Raw genomic sequence first — 26,686 nt, forward strand, 5'->3', positions numbered from 1 at the left:
AGGTACAAGGCGACACATATGTCTATAATACAGCCACTAAAATAGGCAGACATGACATAAAGCAAACTGTACTTACACATAGGCCAATTGATAAGCACAAATTGGTGAATACTGGAGTAGCACAAATGCGTTTGTAATATAAATCAAAAACAGTAACGAGAATAACATGCATACCAATAAGCACCCGAGTATAATGCTCTTTGGGTTCTCTACATTATTTAACTTCTGCTTGCTCTGGTGAGAAAAGCTTTTTGATTCTGTTGATTTACAAAAGCTTTCTTAGCATAAAAAACATAAATCACACAGTGTTAAATGTGCAGGTAGCTTGGTGCCATTGATTATGAATGGCAGTGGCTGTGCAATGATAAATATGGAGATTTAAGAACTCAGCTTGAATCTACATAGACTGGTCACAGTATGCTTATGACTGTATAGTGTTTGTGCAATCATACATCTTTCTGACTGTGTTTGCTCTGTTGTTTATTGACGACGATAGGAAAGTAAATGTGATTACGCTTTTATTGAGATGAAAGACAGAGTCATGGTAATCTAAAACACTGGGATATTATTGTGTGTGTGGGTAAAACAATAACTCTTTAAAACCTCAGTTGAATGGCCACTGCATGTACTGTGATTTATGTTCCTTCAATCGTAAGTAAATGAGGACATCATACACACCCCATGTTACATGTAATCCTACATTTGCATTAGCCTGTCTGTATGTACTTTGTTTATGGATGGACATGTGAGCTTTAAAAAATAAAATAAAAAATGTTAAAGCTGGTTCATGTTACAGTACTCATTAGGAGTCAGAGTATTAGTGATGATGATTGTGCTGCCAATGATAATATATTCAAATAGTAATTACTACAAGTACTACAAATGATTATTCCTGCTATTTAATAACATTAATTTGATGTTAATGGCTTGATAACTCTGCTTCTGCACAGATTAGAGCTTTGGTGTATGGCCATTAAAGATTTAGTTTGCTCTTCTACCTTTCTGATCATCACACACAAACACACGAGATAAAACAACAAGGTCACAATTATTAAACATACCATACAGTGAAACCTTTTTTTTTTTAAATAATAATTTTATCAAGCTAAAATTGTATGCACAAAGAGACACACAGGTTATGTTCCATTTTACAATGTGCTTGTAAACAGATTGGGTCCCTGTGAGGAAAGTGTGAAAGAAAGTTGCTAGATAAATACTCAACAAACTACTATAACTTTGCTTTCATGCTCTCTTCGCCATGTCATGTTGTTGTTGCTGAAAGACTCGTGTGGAAAAAGGTATTGATGTGATTTCTGACACGCACAAACTTTTCAAAATGTCTCGCACTGTCCTTGCTTAACCTTCTGAGCACAAAGCCTGCTTGATATTGTTAGACTATGTGTACATATGTGCACATGATTTCTTTCTAACTTCTTTCTAATATAATTCCTTTCTGAATCAATGCTGTTGTATGCTGTCTCTTCTCTTAAATTGTTGTTAAATTTCCAATATTTGGCATTGATGCAATCAGCCCTTTGGCCCTTATCAAGTCTAATCACTCCAGTTAATTGCCATGTCATGAAAGTGGCAATGACGACAGTGTCATCTGTTTTCCATATCAAATATATCATTAGGTAGTTGCTTTACATAACAACGCACACTCGCAGAGGCACACACATGTACACACACACACACACACACACACACATTCTCCAACATCATTAGCAGTGGTCTCAACCAAAGTGCCTTAATTAGGATTACCTTGACCTGCATTGTAACTCATTAAGAATAGAGGAGTCCAGGTAGTAACATTAATGAGACCAGCCTCATGGTTTCGTTATCATACAAACATAACTATTAATCAAGATAATTACAATGGTTTGGTGCTTCAATTTAAAACTCTTAAAGGTGTCATGAGTAATTTGTTCTCTTAATCTCCAAGTTGGAATATACATGTATAGTGTACAGTGTATAAAAAATGCTTTTTGAAAAATATGAGATTTAAATTTAAGAACATTCCTTACACTGTTCTTAATTTTGCACTCCGTAGCACTCATACTGTATACTCAGCAAACCTTTTTGTCATTAGGGAACACAAACATCGGTTTGTTCAGTTGATTATCTTTTTTTTTTATATTGTCAGACTGTCCGTAATGGTCATCAAATTACCCTCATCATTTTGATTTAGCAGTAGATAAAGCTGAGTGTCGTCAGCATAGCAGAGATTGCAATCTTATATTTGTGAAGAATTTTACAAAAAGGTAGCATGTATTAGGTGAAGAGGCCTTGGACCGATCACAGGCTAGAGACCACAGGAAGATACCAGCTACAGAAAATGAGAAATTGAGAAGACGCATGAATTAAATCACATATAATAAAACAAACACACATACATGCAAATACTCAAACTGTATATTTGATACAATTGTTCACACACATGTACATGAATTGGGACAGGCATGGTCAAAGATGTACAGTCAATGTCTGCCATATAGTTAGAAATCTATACATGCTCCCATATACACACATTTAAAAAAGTATTTCCTAGAATTTATTTGATTCTCTTACCTCAGTACAACTGTAATGCTTACTCAAACCGTAATGTTGGTCTGTTGCTATTGATAATTGTGTCTATTGTTATCAATAGCCCAAAGTATCTACACCAATAGACCACATGGGCAAACAGCATGCCACTCTCTTTGGATGAGTCACGACCATATGCTTTTGTTGTCATGGTCCTTGTCTTAGTGTACGTTTGTGTGTAAGAGAGAGCATCTCTAAAAATGCTCCATGTTTCTAGAAATAAAGTATTCAGGGCTGACGAATGCACAATACTGACAACAAAAGCCTTTCAGATTATTACAGAGGATACCATTTGAGTAATATAAATTCACTAATAACAAGCAATCGCTGCCAGTAAGAGCTCATGCGTTGAATATTTACTGAACCTATTCCTGCAGAGAGATAACCAATCAGCTACAGCAGAGAATGTGATGTAAAGTAATCAGTGATGGTCTTGGTGATGTTTTTTTCTAAATCTGTGTGTTGGAGAAGGTGTATGTCTATCTCTCTATCTCGCCACCTTTTTATGCATAATACTTTTTGAGGAATGTGTATGTACTTCTATAGCCAAATATATAGTCTCACCTTTATCTCTATCTATCTTTCTTCAGATATCCGTGGTATTGAGGATTTCCTTGACCGGACCTCTCAGCAGGGAATGGACGTATCCCTTCAGAAGGTGGAATCTAATATCAACATGATGATCACAAGTCTGTTCAGAACAATGCGTGTGGAAGAGCTGCATCGCTACAGGGACACACTACGCAGAGCCGTGCTGTTCATGAGCCCAGCTACTGCCAAGGCTTTTATCACTGAGGTAAGGAGGGTTGTTTTTTGTTCCCATGTTTTCCGGTTCATTGTGAAAGTAGAAAACACAAAAGGTTAAAGGTTTTCTCACCAGATATCTTTAACTTAAAAATACTCTCACATAACTATTTATTGAGAGGTTAGAATATATTAAGGATTGTAATGCTTTGGTAAATAAATAGAAAATAGTTGTGTAGGTCAGTGCAGCTCTTGTCTGGACTGGAACCAATCAGGAATTGATTTGTTAGTCAGACTTCATCTCAGTGAATACATCAGCACTGCAACTTATCTGCCAGAAGAATTTCCGAAAGAAGTATATATATATACAGTATATATATATATATATATATATGTATATATATGTATATATATATGTGTGTGTGTATATATATATATATATATATATATATATATATATATGTGTGTATATATATATATATATATATATATATATATATATATATATATATATATATATATATATATATATATATATATATATATATGTGTGTATATATATATATATATATGTGTGTATATATATATATATATATATGTGTATATATGTATATATTATATGTGTGTGTGTATATATATATATATATATATATATATATATATATATATATATATATATATATATATATATATATATATATATATATGTGTAAATATATACATATATATGTGTGTGTTATCAGGTTCATGAGCACATAGAGCCTCATGGGTGTTTTTCTTACTCAAGTGAGCTCTCTGTGTCTCTACCAATTAACCAGATCAGCTAAAATTAGAGTAGCTAGTCCTCTCAAGTCCAATGAACATTCATGATGCCCTGAACATGGCATGGCACTGATAAAAATGTACATTAGAGATAGGAAGATATTCTTCAGTTTCTCTATGTTCCTCCAGTCTCTTTCTTTTACTTTTTGCTTATCTCTCTCTGTTGTCAAGTCAGTGTTAATGGTATATAGTACAACTTACATTAAAGCATAATGCGTATGTATACATATACATTTTAATCCTTGTATTTCCTTAAATATTTGTGTTTAACTACTCCCTTACTACACTCACACGTGTGCACTTAAATACATGCACAGCAACACACACACACACACACACACACACATACACTTCCCACCTCCTGCTGTCATGCTCTTTATCTCTGCAGAAGAAGACAATTAGGGGAGTTCCTTTTGCTCTTATACATAAATGATATGGAGGTCATGGTTGAAAGCAATAGGCTCCAGCATTAGTTATGAATTCATAATTTGAAGTGATAGGATGGGGCTTAATCCCATGTGTCATGTTCTCATCTCAGTTTAATTAAAAGTGACCTCAGAAAGAGCAATCAGAATGTAATTTAGTTAGAGGCGTGACAAGGAGGGGGTGAAAGATGGGTGTTATTGTGTGTCAGAGAGTGTGTTAGTATCAGTATTTGTGTATAATTGTGTTCCTGCGGCTGTGTGTGTGTGTGTGTTTGTAGTTTTAGCCTTGTAAATGTAGCATGGAAGCACACTGAATTACACTGCTTGCCAGAATACCGTGTTAAGGAAATATTTAAGGCTGCTTTAAGTGATTTTTGACCACTAGAAAAGAGAAACACTTCCACACAAACTCACATCAATTATGTTTTTAATCAAGGCTAGGTCAACTTCCTACAGTACTAATACACCCAGTAGCAGCACAGCAACATGGATATCCCTTGTGGTCTTGGTGCTATAGTTTTTGTCTTCATTCTTTTTGGTTACGTTGGTGTTTTGATCGCTGAGAACCGGTGACACTGCAACATAACAGTCACACAAATCAAAGAATACAAGCAATCAGATAATCTCACAGGCTGTAAACAAACCCAGGAGTATTTGGAATAATATCACTGACACTGCGCTTCCTTCACTAGTATTACAGATATAACATTATTTTGTCAATTACGTATGCGCTCACCATATGTATCAAACGCATTAACTCTACTTCATAACGAATGTTTTCTTTAAATTCACTGACAGGGTAAATCTAAGTTACGTCATCTGTGTCCCTTTGAACAGCGTTTACCTTGCTTACCCCCCCCCCCCCCCCCCAATACTACAGAGCTGATTGTGGCACTTTAAAAAAGACTTTGGACAAAATACAGGGAAAGAGTAAAAAAATTGGGAGATTGAAAGAATCCTGATTGTCACTTGTTCATCCGTCCAATGAGATCTGATCTACAATAGGTGCAGAAAAAATTGCTTTAGCTATCCCATTATACAATATGGCAGTGTCGTCCTCCTTTTCAGTGCATGAGTGGAACCCAAATTAGTTTTCCAGAGTTTCTCTCTGTCTCTCCTTTTTGGGAAGGTTGACAAAGCAGTCTTTTAATCTAATTTAGTTGGACATCAAGTGGAGTGAGGTTTCTTAGATGAAGTGTCAGGAGATGGTAAAGATTGGTGGATAAGATTGATCGCATATTTCTCTCCTTGGCAAGATGGTGTGGAGGTGTAAGAGAGAGAGAGAGAGAGAGAGAGAGAGAGAGAGAGAGAGAGAGAGAGAGAGAGAGAGAGAGAGAGAGAGAGAGAGAGAGAGACCGATACAAGGACTGAAAGACATACACAGGCACGCAGAGAGACATGTGGAGACAGAGAGAGATGATTGGGACTTTGTCTTTTCTCTATCAGAGTTATTTGTGAAGTCATTTGTCACTGAGAGCACCGCCCACCCAGATGCATTAGGCTCTGATGTTAGATGTAAACTGGAAGCTGTTCCAAAGTTTCGAGACTTGGCAGAAAGAGAAAACATAAAAGATGAGAGATATGGCATGCCTCGACAGTTATTAGAGGATGGAAGACAATTAAGATTGTGCAAGCAAGTGCCTAAATATAACCTTCCTTAACCTTAACCATGTTTCGTTCCTAAACTGAAACATGTTTCAGTCTCTGTAATTGTCGAAACCCTCCAAACAGAAAAATCAAACAAATAGGAACAAAAGGAACAAAAGCAGGTTAGAAGTTGAGGAGGTAATCCAGTGCATTAATGGAATTCATAAAACTAAATTAGGTGAACAAGCATATACTGTAATTTGTTAAATTGCCACCAAATTGGTGCATGCCATTGTTTATTCTTTCTTTGGTCATTGGCCATAGTTAAAGACAACTTGCAACTGTATTGTGCACTAAAGTAGGGCTAATCAATCATTTGAACACAATGATTTGTTCTTGTATACCTTTGTTGAACAAAAAATGTATCTTTTAAAATGTCAAATAGCTTGATGTAGTGAAAAAAGTGTTTGTGCTAAACATAATTCAACATTTAGATTGTGTTGGTCTGAAAGACCACATATGCAAAACCGTAAATTTGAGAAAGAATGGTTTTGAGTCAAGCCGTGATGAAAGATAAGAGTTATCATGAGCTTCTTGGCTCATTTCTTTATTATTGTGACTTTTATTATGAGTCTATGTCCTTGCCTTTCTGTGATTTATGGCTTTTATGTCCCTGTTGTGATGTGAGCCCAGAAGGAAATGTAGTTCAACATCTGTTGGATTCTTAGTAGAATGTCTTCCACCATGCACATCCATGCATTTCACCACACAAGCACGCTGACATACTCTCACAACCGACATGCTCTTTCAATTTTCTGCATTATTTAACATTTTCTTGCTCTGCTGCCTTTTTTCAGTCTCGTACATGTGGGTGAGAGTACAAGCCACTGCCAACAAGGCTCCTTGCTGGCACATACATCTGCCTGTTCCACCCACTTTGTGTAGTCAGAAGAGCAAAGTGGCTTTCCTGCCCTGAGACCATTGTCTTATTACAAATATTGCTTAGCTTGATTTATCAATGGCTAGCTGGACTTACTCAGCTTGTAAAGGACTTATTTCTCAATGAGTTTAAGTGAATGAAAATCATTACAATTGTTGTCATGAGGTTTTCTCATGGTTAACATATGCCTGTGATGCTTAGTTACTAAAATAAGAAGCATTAAAACATAGACTACAGTACATAATCCTATAACATCAGTATAAAATCATACATATTCATATTCCAACCATGAATTATACATAAGCAGTAATTAGGTTATCAGTAATGTTTTTGCATTGTTTGTAAGAAAAACAACATGCATTGGTATATATAGGATGTTGTGTTATATAAACAACATTGCTCTGTCCATCCGCGTCAGTGCTTTTTTTCTTGCCATTGATCAAACATTTTTTTGGCAGAAGTAGCAGGAAATAAGTAGTGAAATCCAAATACATCCAAATACATCCATCTTTTCATCGGATCGGAAAAGTGAACATATACAGATACGCATGTCTAACCTATTGATAGCTCATCACTTACTAATACAAAATGTATCAGACAAATGCCCAACGAATGCATAAGATATACAAAAATATGGCGTATACAAAATATCGGCAACACGCTGGTTTATGTTGATATAAGGTAAGGTATAAGTAGTATTCGTTAAGAGCTCACTGTGTTACGCTGGGGTGCGTTGTTGAACGCTGATGTTTTGAGCATGTTCAAAATTACCGGACGTACACGACGTGTGCTTCATAAGATATGCAGACGTTACGTGACGTTAGACATACGACGGAGTAACTTATTAAACGTGTTTCTACAGTACAGCTAGCGTTCAGCATGTTAGCCGTTCTCCAGCATCAGCATGACGTGAACCAGATGGCACTTTTCCAGCTCCGTTGGCCAGACGCTCTGATACGTTTTAAATAGGTAAGTGATACGTATAATAATTCGTTATGTATTCGTTATGTATGCGTCAGCTACAACACCGCTGTGGAAAAGTTGGACGTATTTGGACTCTGACACATTTTGAGCTAATTTTCATATACGCTGGCATATGTTTCTGCCATACGGAACTGTGTATGTCTGGCGTGTTTGGCGTATCGTCTGCGTCCTTCAAACGATCACAACTTACCCTTAATTTATATCAACCTATTGCCGATATTTCGTATGCGCCGGCACTGCTGACACACCCAGCTCTCTCTCTCTCTCTCTCTCTCTCTCTCTCTCTCTCTCTCTCTCTCTCTCTCTCTCTCTCTCTCTCTCTCTCTCTCTCTCTTCTCTCTCTCTCTCTCTCTCTCTCTCACACACACACAAACACACATAGACTTCAATGCAAAGAAGTGGAAAATATGAATTTCGTCATTTGATCTCAGAGCGTTAAAATTTTAAAAACGTTGCCATTTTGGGACTATTTTCTCTTTAACTGACATTTCTTACTTGAAGGACCATCAAACAGGTCGGAGATCATTCCAGAGATGACAGATGTCGCAAATGAAACATGAAGGAAAATATTCTGTGTAAGACATCGTGAATAATGTATTCACTGAATATGGCTTTTATCCACTGCAAACTTGTTTAAAGTAAAGCCTACTCTCATCACTGTCTACTTTCTTCCCTGTAAGAACCAGAACATAATCAATTATTGATCTGATATTGATGTTTGACCAGAAACATACAACAATTATATAATATAAGAGTATAATATCTAGTGTTGTCAGCAGAACATGGACAAATGAAAATACGTAAAGACATTCTGCACATTCCACAATATGTGAAAACACCAGCATATCCAAATCAATACATCTCATATTGCTGTTTTTTTGTTGCCTTGGCTCAGGCACTTGATGAATTATTATACCAACCTGGCACAGCTTTCTACTTTTTTATTTATGTATTTTTCATCTTACTTCCAGGTCTGTTTAATTTTTCTTTTGCTGACAGATCTCCAAACTCAGACAGAAATGGCATATAAAGACCCTATGATCTATGCTCTTCTCCTCCCATGTCTGGGATAGCCTGAAGATAAAGCATTTGGAACATAAGGAACTTGGAAGTTATTTTACTCAGTGGGTGCAATATTGTTGTTACAGTCTGGGTGGGTGGCTCTGCTGGGAGCTGTGTTTTAAGAAAGTTGTTGAGTGGTTGTCATCAGGATCTTACTTTTTTATACTCTATTCTTCTCTATCTTCGTATGTGTGCTTTTCCACCAGAATGGGCATACTTAACCCAGATTAGGTGCTTGCTCCAGGTTCTGGGGTTCTGGGAGATGAGACACCGTAAATAAGTCTTTAACTCCTGGTTCATCCTCTCAGATTGTCCATTGGATTGTGGATGTGTAAGGCTGACCTTGGCTACCAAAAGTTCACAAAAATCCTTCCAAAAACGAGAAACGAATTGAGGACCTCAATCGGAAACCACATCCCTCAGGAAACCATGGATCCGGAAGACCTGGGAGAGAAGTACTTCCACCGTCTCTTTCGCCGACGGAAGCTTGGGCAATGCATGTATCCAAAATGGGAAGTCCAGTAATCTTTGCCCAAGGACGAGCGGAACTTGAAGGGGGCGTAGAAGACCTGATGGCAGTTGACGTGAAGACTTGTTGCGTGCACATACCGGACAGACAGCCACGTACTCCCTGACTGCCTTCTTTACGGATGGCCACCAGAAACGCTGCTGGATGACGAACAGGGTCCTCCGAACCCGGGATGACAGGAAACGAGGGATGTATGGGCCCAATGAATCTCCTGTGGGCACAACTGCTCTGGCACAAACAGACAATTATCGGGACCCCCCTCAAGAATCTGAATGTTTATATTGGCCCTTCTTACCTCCACCTCAATTCCCCAGGTTACCGCTCCTACCACACGAGAAGGCGGCAACAAGAATGAAGAGAGTCTGGGGGTCAGGTTGGGATCAAAAAGACGGGATAGTGCGTCCGCTTTAATGCTCTTTGACCCCGGCCGATAGGTTAGTGTGAAATTGAAGCGGGTGAAAAACAAAGTCCATCGGGCTTGCCGGGAATTCAGTCTCTTTGCTGATTGAATGTACTGTAAATTCTTGTGGTCCGTAAGAACCAGGAATGGCTGTTCTGCTGCTTCCAGCCAGTGTCAGCACTCCTTGAGCTCCACCTTGATGGCAAGTAACTCCCTGTTGCCGACAGCATAATTTCTTTCTGCCGGTGACATCTTCTTGGACAAAAATGCACATGGGTGCAATTTCTTGTCCGAACCAGATCGTTGGGACAGAACTGCTCCTAATCCCACATCTGAAGCGTCCACCTCCACCATAAACTGTCTCTGGGGATCTGGCAAGATCAGGATGGGAGCGGAAGCGAAGCTTGTCTTGAGTCGTAGGAATGCCTTCTCAGCCCCCTCATTCCAACAGAACTTGACGGAAGGCGAGGTCAAGGCATGTAGGGGCACGCCCACAGTGCTGTAATTTTTGCACCAGCTTCCGACCGGTGGGGGTAGGCCACTTAGTGACCGCACTGACCTTCGCCTCATCCATTTGAATGCTATCCTCAGCGATGATGAATCCCAGAAACGAAACTCACATTTCTCCGCTTTGACAAACAGCAGGCTGTCGAGAAGGTGTCGTAACACTTGGCCGACCTGCTGTACGTGGGTCTCCTCATCCGGTGAAAAAAAATGAGGGTGTTGTCCAGATACACGAACACAAATCGATTAAGCATGTCCCGGAGAACATCATTAACTAGGGCCTGGAACACCGCTGGGGCGTTGGTAAGTCCAAAAGGCATAACCAGGTATTCGTAGTGTCCACTAGGAGTATTGAATGCGGTCTTCCACTCGTCCCCCTCCCTTATCCTCACCAAATGATACGCGTTGCGTAGGTACAGTTTGGTGGATATCTTGGCCCCTTGTAAAAGTTAAAATGCCGAATAAATAAGTGGAAGGGGATACTGATTCTTCACCGTAATTTTGTTCAAACCACGATAGTCAATACAGGGTCGTAGGGATTTGTCCGTCTCCTCCACGAAAAAGAATCCTGCACCAGCGGGTGAAGAAGAAGGACGAATAATCCCAGCCTCCAAGGCTCCCTCGATGTATTCCCTCATAGTCTCTCTCTCCGGAGCAGACAGGGAATACAAATTACCTTTGGGAGGTGCAGCGCCCGGGAGTAGGTCAACCGGGCAGTCATACTCTCGATGAGGTGGCAGAGCTGTGGCCCGAGTCTTACTGAAGACCTCCTTAAGCCCTAAGTAGCACGCCGGCACCTTGGCCAAATCCGGAAAGTCCCTTTCCAGTTTTGCACTGGGTCTCTTGTCCACAGTAGTAATCCCCAGATATCTTTCCTCGCAGTTTGGAAAACACGTGGTAGAACACCTCTGGTTCCATCCCAGTACCTTTCCTCTGACCCAGTCCATGTGTGGGTTGTGCTGGACGAGCCACAGATACCCCAGAATTACTGGGTGTGTGGGAGCATCAAACACATGGAACTCAATCTGTTCCGAATGTCCATCAGCCATGACCAGTTGCACAGGTTGAGTGATATGGGAGACCCGACACAGTACTCTGTCGTCCAGAGCCTTGGCTTCCAACACCTCAGGTAATGAGTGTAACTTCAAACCCAACCTCTTCGCCATTCCCTCATCCATAAAACTCTCGTCTGCTCCGGAATCGATCAGCACAGGATGAATAATGGTTTCTTACGACGAGATGAGTTTGGCTGGTGTCAGCGTTCGAGAGGGTGCTCCTCCGGAAACTGTTCGGCTCACCAGTGCCCTCTTTACTGGTGAGCCTTGGCTTTTACCAGACATCTATTAACATAAAGTCCCAACTCAGAACAATAAATGGAGCGACCCTCTCTCATCCGGCGCTGTCTCTCCGCTTGTGACAGTCTGGTGCAGCCCAACTGCATCTGCTCTTCTGGTAAGGTTACTGTCACCGAATAAGGTGGTCTCTGAATCTGAGAATTCCACGGACCGAGGTCCAGAAGTATGACCGGAATCACCCTGTCCATCGTATCTGCGACCGTCGACAGTCCTCGTCGACAGTTCTCTCTCCCAGAATCGGTTGTCGATTCGGATACACATGGCAATAAGAGTCCAGACCTGTGGGCAATTCTATTGGTGCTAGCTGATCCTTGATGTGATCCGAGAGTCCACTCCTGAACGTGTCGAATAATGCCTGATCATTCCATCCACTGTCGGCCGCCAACGTCTGGAATTCAACAGGATAGTCAGAAGTCAGCCGGTTCCCCTGTCGAATACTGGTGAGTGCACGGGCTACCTCTCGACCCGGATCCGTGTGGTCGAAGATGTTCCTTAAAGTCTGTGTGAATGCTCCTAAAGATTGACAAATTGGTGCCTCCCTGGCCCATTCTGATTTAGCCCAACCCTCCGCCCGTCCTGACAGGTAAGAAATCACATACGCCACCTTGGACAGCTCTGTTGGGAATGAAGTGGCTTGTAATTCAAAATGTAAATCACACTGAATTAAGAACGCTCTGCAATTCTCTGAATCTCCGGAGAAGCGTTCGGGTCTGGAGAGACAAATCATTGGCTGGGGAGTAGCCGTGGTGACGGGAGGAATGACCGCCATCCCTTGACCGGTATCTGTCTGCCCCAACGGTGTGGAGATCGAAGAACATAGAGACTTGATGCATGTCCCCAGCTATTGGTGCTGCTTGGCCAGCTGGTCCACCTGACGACTGATGCTGCTCTGGAATGTCGTCTGATTGTCCGTCAGAGACCTCACTCCCAGGCACATGGATGACAGCTGCACATCCAGATTGTGGAGGCGAGTGCCTTGAGCACAGAGCGCCGCCTGAACTTTCTTTGAATCGGCTGAGTCCATGTCTTTGGCCAGTTCGTACTGTAGCGGTATGATCAAGACAGGAGGGTGGGACTCAATAGCATGACTCAGAGGCAGATCAATGGAAATAGAAATAGTCTTTACTGACACTTTGCAGTGGTTATGGTACACACATAGGCCGTTGATCATACAAAGCGTGTAGGGATTATCCAGGGCCAGAGTCAGGTCACGGAAACAGGTTCGGTACACAGGTAGAGGTACTCAGCGTAGCAGCACAACAGACAAGGCTCAGGCAAAGACGGAATCAGGTCACGGAAACAGGGTCGAGTAGGACTAAGTAGAAACAACAGAGAACAGGTAATTAACAAAATAAAACAAGAAGTACAAACACAACATAAAACATCTAACGAACAGGCCGAGACCTAATAGAAAGAGGCGGAGATGGCAATGGCTTGGCTGAAAGGGGAGACTGGTGGGAATTTGGGCTGTGAGCCACATGGAATTTGTGGGAGGATTTGTTTACTCATTTCAGATGTGACAACTCATTAATGTCAATTTTGTTGATATCTGCTCAAGTGCTCTGCGTTGTTTCTGGCATTTTCATCTATTTTGATTTCAATAAAAGCAGCACGGATAAGGCAATTTCAATTTAAATAAATTACCACACATCTTGTCTACACTCGGAGCAAGTAACTTATCCGTCATTCTGTGACTGTATTACCCACAATATAGCATGAAACATGAATATAGGTTTGTCTGGAGCCCTACCTAGATTTTAAAGTTGCTCACGTCAAAAATATGCTCTCTTATGTGTAAACTCTATCTTGTGCAGATCAATTTTCTTCGTTGTGGACAATTTTCGTACTGATCTGATCACCTTTACATATTAATTAATTTTCTGCATCATTCCTGAGAGGACGGGATTGGCAGGCTTCTACTGCTAATGGAGCCTTAATTCAGATGTTGTGAGTCTACCCTGCTCCACTGCCATTGATGAATATGTATTTTCTCATCAACACCCTGTGCATGAATTTTCCACAATTTATAATGAATTACCTCTGATTCATTTTGGTCCCAAGGATTATGAAATATGTTCTTGTGAGAGACATTGTGGGCTGTCAATTACATTAAAAAAAGGATAACATTTTCTGCAGGATGCGTAACATATTGTATTATATTATGTCATATTATATTAAGAATAAACAATTTGACAAATTGATCTAACAGTTTTAACTAATTTGCTTTTATTAACACTTTGTATGTACGTGGGAACTTGTCAGTTTCTCTTGTCTTTTACATAAAGTTCAGTGAGTGCCTTACGTCCTTCCGTACTATGGTGCTGCTTGATTTAATAACTTTGGTGAAGATTTATAATCTGGTTGTCTGATAACTGCTAATTATGCTGAGCACTCTTAACAGAGAATTACTATATCTCTGAAATGTCAATGTCTTTTACAATGAACGGAAAATTGGAGAAATTCCAACATGGAAATATATATCACTGTGTTCAGTATGGTCGAATTCAATTTCCATATGCTCTTATCATTTGTGTCTTTCTCTGTGCTTCCTCTTTTGCTTTTGCTTACTGACACATGAAGAAGGCTTACATGTTTACATCAAACTCAGCTAAAGGGGGCAACGGGTTGGCCAGGCATTGTCAGAATACATTTAACTCTAGGAAATGACAAGGATTAAAATGATGATTTCTGAGTAGTTTGACTGAAATACTTGAATTATTGAGATTTTGTTCATCTTGGCATGACACAAAGATATTTTGTGTCACGTTTTTGTCGTCTTTTCATTGCTTTGAGACAAGTAGGAGAGGGTTTGAAATCGAGGGGAAGAGTTCATGTTGGAATGAGAGACAGGGAGAATGTTGACAGAAGAGTGAAAAAAAGAAACAAGAAAAAGAAGTTGAGGGATGGGTATGTAAAATGAGGGGTGATGTGGGATAGAAAGAACAGTAGAGATTAACACAGATTAAGGTGTCTTCAAATTAATTTAAATTGATACATGTGGTGACTGGATTCATTTGACAACTTCAAAAACTAATAGACTAATTCCTATGATCTGCAATTCATATTAGTCAGGCCTTTTCCGTCTTTCTGCAGTAAATACCCACATGCATGGTTCAGACCTTTATGACTTTGGAATTTGTACTTTTTCCTTGGAAGAGGTCAGTGGAAAAGTGATTTAGAAGGGCCAGGGCAGAAAGGAGGGAGACACAAAGAGAAATAAATGGATGATGCAGAGTGTGAAGGATGAACATGTGAAGAGCAAATTAATAGAAAGGTTAAGAATAATGGTGATGGGGAGGGAGCAGAAGGATACTCTTTTGTAAAGAACAAAGAAGAATTAATGAAAGAACAAACAGAAGAAATGGTGACAGGTTGATATTTAAAGGATTCTATTTTCTGGAAACTTGCATTTAGATTGTGTCATCAAACACACACACACATATATGTTTGCTCACCACTTACTAGCTCTAACATGTATTGTTCCCTAAAAGCACAAACACAAATGTATACAGAAAGTCGTTATCCTAAACTTGTACAGCATTGTTGATAAGCAAACATCTTGTCAATCAAACTAAAATGTCAGAAATATTCTTGAAGTTATTCTAAGTAAAATAGGGATCAGACAACATGATATTTCTTCTGGGTAAGATTAGGCAATCACTATACGTTCTCATTATACTTGTGTTTACTTAACCTGAGAGACAAGTCAGACCATCCGTTGGACCAATCAAAGCTAACTGTTTTCCATGACTTGCATGACATACTTATATATTATAAGAGAGACTAACTTCACTGTTTCACCTGACAGCACCATCAACATGTTTACGTATGCAGGAATCTCTTCAATTTGCGATAAAGTTGTTTTTTGTCATGTTCCTTCCCAGTCAGTAGAAAAAGAGCAGCATACCCACAGGTGTAATTCATTTGGTAATACAAATACAACATCACTTCTATTTCGCTTCAGCGTGTTTACAGTTGTACATGGAAGCACTCTCTGCTCCTATGGGTCGATGTCACAGAAATGTTGTAGCGGTTGTGAAATTGTGCAAGAACGCAAAGAAGATTTTTGTTAGGATGTGGTGAGACAATCCTAGATGACGCTTCCACAATACCACTTGCCTTTCATTTACCCGTTCACACACATACGTCAGTGAGCTAACACATAAGGCACAAGCTTATTGGGGTTCAGTGTCTTGCTCAAGGACACCTTGACATGCTGATTGGAGGAGCAGGTGATCAAACAGCTAATTCTGCTTTTAGTGGCTTTATCAGCTAAGCCACAAGTTTCCCCATTGCCTGTTTGGTTCGACCATTATCAGGAATATACCATACATTCTGAACTCGGTATAACCGGACTATCATCACACCAAAAACTATATGGATACATCCATTTAGACAATACATACACACAAACAGAGAGAGATATAGATAGATAGAGAGATATAGATACGGATAATATATATATATATATATATATATATATATATATAGAGAGAGAGAGAGAGCATCCCCTGCTTTTCCTGTTCAGTTAAAAGGGCACTTCAAGGGCTTGGCTCTGGCTCTCTCCTTGAACTTTATCACCAGACAGAGATGGCATTATGTTCTTATCTCAACAAACAGGGTGTGTGTGTGTGTGTGTGTGTGTGTGTGTGTGTGTGTGTGTGTGTGTGTTTGTTATGTGCAATGACATTAAGGTTTTATCTGCGCACATGGAGCTGGAAACACAATGCTTATAGAGCATTACTGGTACAGGACTGAAAGGTTGGTTGTGTGTGTGTTTGTGTGTGTGTGTAGCACCAAAAGGTAAGCGCTATTGACTGCCCCTAGTACAGCCACTAATGGGGATGCCAGTACTTTAGAGATGATACAGGTGTGTGTGTGTGTGTGCATGGATGTGTGTGTGTGTGAGCTTGTCAACACACTTTTTTTTCAGTTTGCCAATGTGCTTATCTGTTCTCTCTGTCTCTCTACACTCCTCTGTTTCCCCGCTACATATTCAAACACTCACGTATGTTCAAACACACACTCACACACACTTTACCTCACCTACACACTCTTCACATACTCTGTGTCCTACAAGTATCCTTTAGCTCCCCACTCTTCCACCACCATGTCTCCACATCTATCAGTTTATCTTCCCTTTATCCATGGGAGAAGTATCCCATCATCTCTGTTTTAAAGTCACATGTGTGGGTCTCATTACATGCTGCAGATCATTATATCAAATGATGGCTGGTGTTTAGAGAGAAATTATAGAAATAGTTTGAGGAACAAATTAAAGACCTACCCTAGATCCTTCCTTTAGCCCCTATACTTCCGCTGCTTCGATTATGGAACATGTTTTGGGAAGTTGCATCCTCTGGTTGTTCCTGTGCTCAGCTCCTAATGGGATTCATGGTAATGAAGACGTAGTAGATGTGCAATTTGAATTGTCTTGGGTGTAAGACAGGGAGATCGGAGAAAGGAAGAAAAAGAAACGAGAGATGTAGAGAGATGAAGCATCATGAAATCAGAAATGAAGATGGGCAGAGAGAGAGAGAGAGAGTGTGCAGTGAAAACGTTGGGAGATGATCATGGATGGGTGACCCGGGGAAAACAGAAACACAGAAACAGATAAAAGCATGTCATGTTTCAAAGAAGCAACAGAGTTGATGTAAGTACAGCACCTTGCAAACAGCTGACAATAAAGCAGAGGCTTACTGTGTATGGTTGAATGGCCACAAACAACATAGTTGCTTTTAAGAGGAGCATCTGAAATCTACACTCTGCTGGAATGCATTCTGCATCTTTTCTTTTCTTTTTTTTTTCTTGCAGAGAGTGTAAATATTTTCTTTACAAAAACCCGACCAGATACAGATATATGAACAGTGAACAATACAAAGGAACCAGTTGAGCTTGAGGTGCCGCCTGTGTAATTGAAATATGTTGTCTTGTAATTACTATAATTTTTATAGCATAACTATAATTTGAAGAGACAGGTTTTTCATGGTTGTGTATAATCAAATATTTTGGTGCACCAAATCATATACTAAGTACATGCATCCTTGATAGAAATGTTTCTGTCACCACTTTGCATTCAGCCACAAACACTTGAGAAAAGAGAATTGCAAGAGCCTTTGCACGGTATGACACTCTATGTTGAGTATCAACCAACATGCAACATAGTTATACAGCACCACCAAACCTTTTTAGGTTGGAGGTTGGAGTAGGGGACAAAGTTATGTGACTTCTACATCTGGCTTTGCTTTGCTGTCTCATTCATTTTTGTACATGATATTATTGGTTTTTCATTCAAGTATCAACTGTATAATCCCTTTGAGTCTTGCACACTGCAGCCTGAACTTAACACTGTATCATGATGGATCGCTAACTCTGTGCTATGCTGTGTCAAGAAAAATACACACACATACATAGTCCAATATACAAACACTGTGGTCCATGGGGAACATCACCTGTGTGTGTGTGGAAGTGTGTGTGTTTGTATAGGTTTGCGTATTTATTGTTTGCACAAGTGAGGGATCACAGAACTGAGTGTAGTTGTTTGAGGGGTTTGTATTTGCATTTTTTTCTTTGTTGATTAGTTTGTTTGTCACGTGTGATATCTGAGACAGATTGCATTTCCACCTAACTTGCAGAGCAGTTGCATTTCACTGCACTGTTTTAGAACTTTCAAAGGTACTTAGACGCCCAGCACGAAAAGCATAACTCTTAGACAGACAGCCGATTTACTGCTGCATTGTGATTTAAATCTTTTTCTCTTCTTATTTTCCTTGTTCCCCTTCCCTTAGCTCTCATTTTCTCTTTTCTCCTGCTCCTGTTACCATTTCTACTGTTTTCCTCAGACTGTTTGGTGGTGTGTGGTTAACACTGCGGATTTATTTTTTCTTTATGTGCTTGAGAATATAGCTGACTGTCTTTTTCTTTCTCAGACACACACAAATAATACACTTGAACACATGTTTGCACACTTGCAGACTGTCATGTTATTTCCTCCTCTCTCATCTCTCTAATAGGGTCAGGTTCAGGGTCAAATAGTTTCCTTCTCACAGCAGGAAATAGTGGAATAAAATGACGATATAATCTGTCTTTAGGGCCAGTTGATCTATTATCTCAGCGTTGCTTTGATTTTAGGGCACAGTGCTCCATGGTTCGACTTTGCAGAAGGCATTTTGTGTTAGAGTTATATTTAATAACTTATTTATGAAACATCGCACATTCTCTCAGCAAGGAGTCCAAGTTATCCGTTGTGAATGGGTTTAATTGATTTTGCTGATAATATGTTTAGTCTGTCTCAGGAGGGATGCTGTAGAAATCAACGTAGCATTATTAAGGGTATAACAAGATACATGCACAAGTAAATGTAATTATTTTGCCAAAATTTAGCAATAGCCAAATTGCATTGCATCAGCTTATGAATGGCTTACATCAAGTTAGTTCAATGTAGCAATTTATCCATATGTTGTTAAGCCATCAAGCCAGATCTTCTTCAGTTTCTCTGAAGTGTAATGTTTACTTTTGTATCATATGTCCATGCCTTCAAAAGTGTGGATGTGTGTGGTATTATTGGCCCCTTACTGGGAACTGGTATAGATTAGTAAAGCTCTGCAGCTGATAAAGGAGATAGGATGACTGTCCCCAAATAAAGAAAATGTATTGACTGCTTTTAATCCTATGAGAATTTGGGGCCACTAATCTTTAACTCCAACATGCTTGAAAAATACTAGCACAAGAGCAAAACATTTTTTATTTATTTATATCCATTTTTTAATCATACCATATGTGGCAAAGACTGCAACAAATATTTAATTGGGGAAAAACGATCAGTAGAACAAACAGGGTCATGTAGATTGAAATGCCATTGCCATAAATGTTATGTTTTGGTGTCCATCCAGTTTTTTTTGATAACTAAGATGCACTCACTTTGATGTTTAGAGTTATTCCATTATGCAATACATCACCACTTATAAATGTTGCAGTATAGATTTATTTAAAATGAATACAGAATGTGTGATTGATTCTTCTTCTGAAAAAGGAATTTGCTAGAAAATAGCTACTTAATATCTCAGCAAAGCAAAAGTGGTGCTGAATAGGCTATTAACTCTGATCAAAGCAGGAAAGGCACAATTATCTCAAAAATATCAAATCTATCTTAACAATAGAGCTATATCTAGGGGTCAATTCATTTTAACTGAATTAATTAAATGTGTATATTTTTTTTTCAGTTTTCTAAGGACGATTGAAATGGTTATATAACATTATAATGTAAAGCTGTTTTATTTATTTATTTTATTTAAAGCTAAGAAAAAATCTTAATTAAAATGACCTGAATTATGTCATGCCACCATCAGCCCCCAGTTACCTGTAAAACATTAGTGCACAGTGGGGTCAGTTCCTCTGGCTGACAACTTTAGCATATGCGCCAAACCCTGGAGGCCAGATCAGATGTGTAATTGAGGGCCTTAACAGCTGCTACTCTCCAGTATATACAGCTGGTTATTTCCTTCATTGCTCACTCACTCAAACACCAAATGTTCATTCTGTGACACTAATATGACCTGTTTCTCTCCTCCCAGTGGTAACTGCTTAAGCTCATGTTGTAAGGTTGTGACCTATAGTGGCCTCATGTGTAGAAATGTAAGTATTAATACTCTTAGGCCCACCTGGGTCTCCACTGGATGAATTTCTAACCCCAAGGCATAAGAAATTTGAAACAATAAACTATACTGTTAAATAGTCGTTTAAATTGGTAAACACAACACACACTTTTGACCGGGCTTTTTCCTATGTAAGAGATACACATGTTATCATTGAACCTATATAGTGAACGATATTGTGTATATGGTTTTGTAGTTATATGTGTTGAGGAAACATGATCTTAGATTGCAGTATGGAGGTATATCCAATGGTGGAAGTCCTTCAGACAAAGTGTAAAATGTTCAGTCTCCTGTATTCTTGGGCAGTTTGTGCTCTTATGTATGATTGACACTTGAACATATCATCCATATCTGGTGTCATGGACAGTTGACCTGCGGTGTACTTTTCATATAGTGCAGTCAGTAAGAGGGATTGATATATGGACAGTTAGACTGACTGCAGACAGATGAACTAAAGTAGAGGAATCATTTTATATTGGGTCAAAGATTCAACCTGTCAACCTGGAGAAGCAGATGCTATAGATCTTATAGGAACTTTTCAGCAGCTTGGTCAGCACTCACACATCACGTCATTATCCCTCTCTGTCACAGACACAAAAGCATGCACACACAAAGGTATAAAAGCTTTTTTTCTTCTTTTCTGTTTATCTATCCATCTCCATCAGTCTCACTTTCATACTCTTACACACACAAACACGTACACAGCCAACCTTTCAGACCTCTCATCTGACCTTGCCATTGGCAATTTCAGTTGGTATGGTAGGTATTTATTTGTGGCCGCAGCTGTCGTAAAAATGTTTTACAAAGGCCAATAAAAGCCTGTGATCTAAAGATGATTGGATGTTCTTTTGGCTCATATTCTACTTTTAAAGTTATATTGATATGGCATCAAGATGAGTAAACAGCATTACTTGGAATTACTGGCCCGTGGTTGGATACGTAAAATATTCTCATTAAACATTTTACTATTTTAACCCCAGTGGCTTTTTGTGAAGTAGTAGTAGTAGGATATTTATCAAATAGACTGCACGGGGAAGAGTTGTATTTCATTTGGGATAGTAGTGGCTTATAAATAATTGCATGGTTAAGTATTTTCAAGCATAGTATTTATTTTGTAATTCATTAGAAGAAGGCCACCCAAAAAGTTGTATTGTAGAAAGGAAATTATCCAGCAGTAAGCTGCCCAAATTCAATCAAGGATTGGCTTATCATAAATGGTTCAAGGTTAAAGCTCTTTTATTTATGTGACCCAGTCAGTGATGGTCACAGTGCAATATTACTTAGAAAATAAACAATTGAAGTGCTTTAATGTAGTATGCCTTAATTTAATGTTCAGACAAATCCTAATATTGCAAATCATTTTAAATCTATGATAAAAACAATGCACTGTTTACATGGTATAGAATAAGCAGAATACAAGCTTGTGAACGGAATCTAGATTGTTGTTCTCGTGAGTTTCCTTTTGTAACTTAGTAGTAGATAGATATTTCATATGGGTTATGGACATCCATGCTAAATGTGAAACACACACACACACACACACACACACACACACACACACACACACACACACACACACACACACACACACACACACACACACACACACACACACACACTGTTTACTGTGGACCTATCAAGACAGCTTATTCTATTTGTTCCAGCCATTGATCAGTTCATATCTAAATGTCAGGTTGCATATCGTCATATTTGCTGGGGCTGGCTGTGGTGTATGTGGGTTATACATTCTCTCTGTGGCTCTGTGGTCTGATCAATAAACTGAAAGGCCAACATTTACACACATAGCCCACAGATCTTGTGTGCTTCTGCGTACACACATACACACAGGCACACACAGTTCGAGGATGATTAATGTCTCGCATGTTGGTCCTGTTACCCTTTGCCATCACAACATACTTTCAAATAATTTTGCCGTCCTAGCATTATATTATATCTCAGCCCAACAGGGAAAGGGAGGAGACAGTGGGGGCGATAGAGATAGAGAGAGAAAAAACTTCTAGCTGCTGAGAAATGTCTGCTGAAAGGACAAAAAAGGGAATGACTCTGCCACTTTCATTCCCCTTGTTTTCATCAAAAAAGTGAGTGACTGATCAATAAAGTTGTTGGTGTGCATGGTGGGTTGGTGAGCAGGGCAAGACCTTGTCAGGATGAGGTTTGGTGGCTTTTGTTGAGTGTGACAGCTCTCTATGTGTGTGTGTGTGTGTGTGTGTGTGTGTGTGTTTGTGTGTGTGTGCGTGTGCGTGTGTGTGTGTTTGGGTGCGAGAGAGAGAGAGAGAGAGAGAGAGAGAGAGAGAAAGACCTCATCAGATAGGGTTTGCAAAGAAACAATGCACTTGAGCAATCACTAAAAAGCTCCCGCACACAAATTAACAAAGAGGCACACATAGACACAATCTAGATTCTTCAATATCTCTCTGTCTCTTGCCCTCCTTACATATGCCTCGCTTCATTTATCTCACTAACATACAAGCACAACCTTTATAGACTTTGTTGATGATTAGTGTGTGTCCACAGCTGGATCAGACTAATTAAACAGACAGTAATGATCGTCAATTAGAGTCATTAGTGGTTGGGAGGAATCGCACAGGGCTTTGACACCCCTCTGACTCATGTCATGGTATGGTCCAATACATCCAAGGCCAATAATTTGCCCTGTTTCCTGAAGAGATATCTATTTTTACTATATATAAAAGTCACTTTTTTAAACTCTCTACATTTAAATGTGATGTTTTCACTATAAAACATTGTTAAAATAAAATGTTAACAAGTAGCCAATAGCCTACCTTCGAAAGACTAAAAATCGTGCTCTGTTTTGCATTAATTCTGTTTGAAAATTCAGGGTACATATTGACTAACTCTGATATGCTAAAATAATATACACAAATATATGGTTATGGCTACCTGTACTAAGTTCTTACTAGTTCAGTAAAAACAATCCATCATGACCATGTTCCTCCCCGACTTCATATTCGAGCCTCACAAATATCTAAACGTTTCTTAGTTGGTCTTTTGCTTTCTTCTCCACCATGAGTTGCTGTGCAGTACAAGGTCAACTAATCACCTCATACCAAAAAATGGAAAATATCAGCAGACAGCATGGCTACTGGAGGCTGGAGAAGTGATCTGCAGTGAATTGCTTATCTGTGAAAGTTTAATTTTATGGCCATGAAGGGAAACAAAACTGTGCCTCTCATTGTTAAAAATATATAATATGCCACTACCATATTTGTGGCATGTAACATTTATTATGGACTAAATCCATTTTGTTTTAATTCATTTATTAATCATATGCCATTTGTCCAACTCAATCGCTGAACACTTTCATCAAATGGTATGCCATTACTCTACACTGCCTTGACTGCATAGCTTTTATGTCTGAGTGGCCCCACTATATTTTATTAGATTTATCGCTTACTTAAGGATCCCTGAACCATTACATTTTTCTTAGATTTTTAGTGTTTCTCAAGACAAGAGGGCTAGTGTCACCTTTACAATCAAAAGTATTCTGAAGCAATATAAACATAAACAGACACAGATGCCTGGAAAATGAAACCCAATATTTACCATTTATTCTTGGCTGTTTGTATGTGTTGGGTGTCAGCCAACGGTCTATGGGCAGCATGTTCTCTCCATGGCTTGTATAAAAGTTGGCATTGCGTCTGTATGTCACGCATACAAAGGCACGCATTAACACATTTTATGTCTGTATATGTCATGCAAGTATTATTTTATCTATTTTCATGATGATGTATGTGAGTGTGTGTAGTTCCTGATGTATTTGTTTTTTCATACAGCATGGCAGCGAAAAAACAAACACATGGCTTGAGATGATCAGTTTTAGCAGTTAATGTGCTAACAGAATGCATGCCAATGGAGGGCCTGTTTGTTCATTTACGTTTGCATATTTGTGTTTGCCTCTTTGCACGCCATCAATCAGCGCTATGTGTTCCTCTGCCAAGTATGGAAATCCATAGAGCAAAACAGTGTCATAATGTATCGCCCTCTGCTTGACATCCCCGCTCTTTAACAAACAAATATGCACACATGAACACACATACTTGACATAAGGCAAGTATGCATGAGGCACACTATGGGAGTTGTATGAGTGAGGCAAGTGACATTAAGCCTAAATGGCAAAGGTGATATGCAGCAGTTATGATGGATCAGGGAGAAATGCCTCAGTTAGCATGCACTAAATGCTAAATTCATAAACAGGGAGGGTGAAAGAGGAGGAGAATGAATGGGAGACATGGTGGGAAGAGTCCACGATTAGGTAAGAGAGAGCAAGAGACGGAAAGAAAAAGGTGCGAAGATGTTACATAGCTTATTGATTGATGAAAAGGAGTGTGTTGCAATCAGTTAAATGATAACACAAATGCAGACACAGACCACAGGGAGTGAAGTTTTGAAGAGAATGGGATTTATTGCAAACTTTTTGGAGAGCGGAGATGGGAGAATGATGTCTTGGAGGTATTGCTGGTGGGAATGATGATGGTGGAGGAGCGGCCAAGCATAGAGGAATCAGAGCGAGGCAGATGTAGGGGTTTGTTGGTGAGCAGGCAGGTAATGCTGCACACTGGCAGGGAGGCAGGTGGGGATACAGTGATCCTAAGGCACAGGAGAAAAAGGTGAGTGACTAAGCACAAAAACACAGCAAAGATGCGTTTCTCGAGGAGAAAACACTAGGAATGGAGTGTGTATCAACCACTAAAGCTGAAACAATGATCTACCGAGTGGATCCAGAGCTGGAGTAGATATACAGTGGAGTTGATAATAAGATGGATGGCAGCTGTACAGCTGTGCAGCTCTGCAGCTGGACAGGTGAGGTGAATAAGCCGTAATCAGGATGGAGCCAGGAGAGTGCCAGGAAGGCACCCAGGGGAAAAACAGGAGACACAAAGGAAAAAGAAAGCATAGGGAAACACAGGGAAGAAAAAGCTGCATTGCCATGGCTGTGACAGAGTGTAAGAGTGGGAACAAGGAAAACTGACTTCTATGAAGTTGTGAAGAGCCTTGAAATGGGCAGAGGAGTGTTTGTTCATTCCTCACTCGTTCCTTAGTAATTACTCCCAATTGTGTGTGTAGTGTTAAGACCTCATCAATAGGAAATCCAATAAAGAAAGACATCACAACATAGGGTACTGATTTTTATTTCTGAGAATTACAGTACACACAAGCAACTGTCTCTCCATTGCTCTTTCAGCCGTGCCTACTTTCTTCTTACATTTCTGATGATTTAGTGTTCGTATATTTCTTTTCTATCTCACAGAATTGGTGGAATGGAGATGATTACTGTAATCATACTCCCCCACCTCGACACCCAGATACTGACACCTTATCCACCCACGCACATATGCAGACACAGAAACACAAATTAATTATAGTAATCAAGAAGCAGGCTCAGATGGACAAGGTTGATATCACGGTTGTTGTTGTTGTTTTGTATTTAAATAGATCCATAATCATATAGCACAGCAAATAAAATAACTTTTATCTGGGCAAGTAATGCAGCAGTGGCTGGACTGTGAGGGAATGCTATGATAGAAATGGATCTGTGCAAGTGTGCATGCGTGCGTTTTTAGATGTTTGCCTTTGTATAACTTTGGTATGTGTGTCTGTACTTTCACAGATGTTTAAGTGTGATTCTTGGATATTCCTTGTTCGGAGGCTGGGCTGTAGGCTATTTGCTCGATTTGATCACAAATTGTGCATGAAATTAAATTACACAACTAATTTTCAATTTGAAGCACTTTACTCAATAGCAACACCCACTCTGCCTCTTCAAGCTTCCCCCACAAAGTACTTACGTAATATCTGCTTTTGCATTAACCCTGACACACATAAAACACAAACAGTTACTTAACATGGATACACGGTATACTATCTAGTGTATATAAGGCATATTGTAGAATAAACAGTGATCCTATGTTTAAAAGTCTAAAGAGTAGTGTGTGCGTGTGTTTTCTTATGTATGTGTGTGAGCATGCCATGTGTGTGTACAGCATTGTCAAGTCAGGCTTGGTATGAGCAGCAAACCTTGACTCTACGTATCAGCCAACAGCAGCCATTTGCCAGA

At 39.5% G+C, this 26,686-nt stretch overlaps 1 protein-coding gene across 1 annotated transcript in view; it reads left to right on the forward strand.

The window, feature by feature from the left end:
* grid2 (glutamate receptor, ionotropic, delta 2) overlaps positions 1-26,686 on the forward strand; it is a 432,197-nt gene that overhangs the window by 262,632 nt on the left and 142,879 nt on the right. The window contains 1 exon segment of the mRNA XM_029439497.1: positions 3,174-3,379. Coding sequence (XP_029295357.1) covers positions 3,174-3,379 — 206 coding nt within the window.

This window comes from Cottoperca gobio, chromosome 9 (genome assembly GCF_900634415.1).
Source record: "Cottoperca gobio chromosome 9, fCotGob3.1, whole genome shotgun sequence".
Taxonomy (NCBI): Eukaryota; Metazoa; Chordata; class Actinopteri; order Perciformes; family Bovichtidae; genus Cottoperca; species Cottoperca gobio.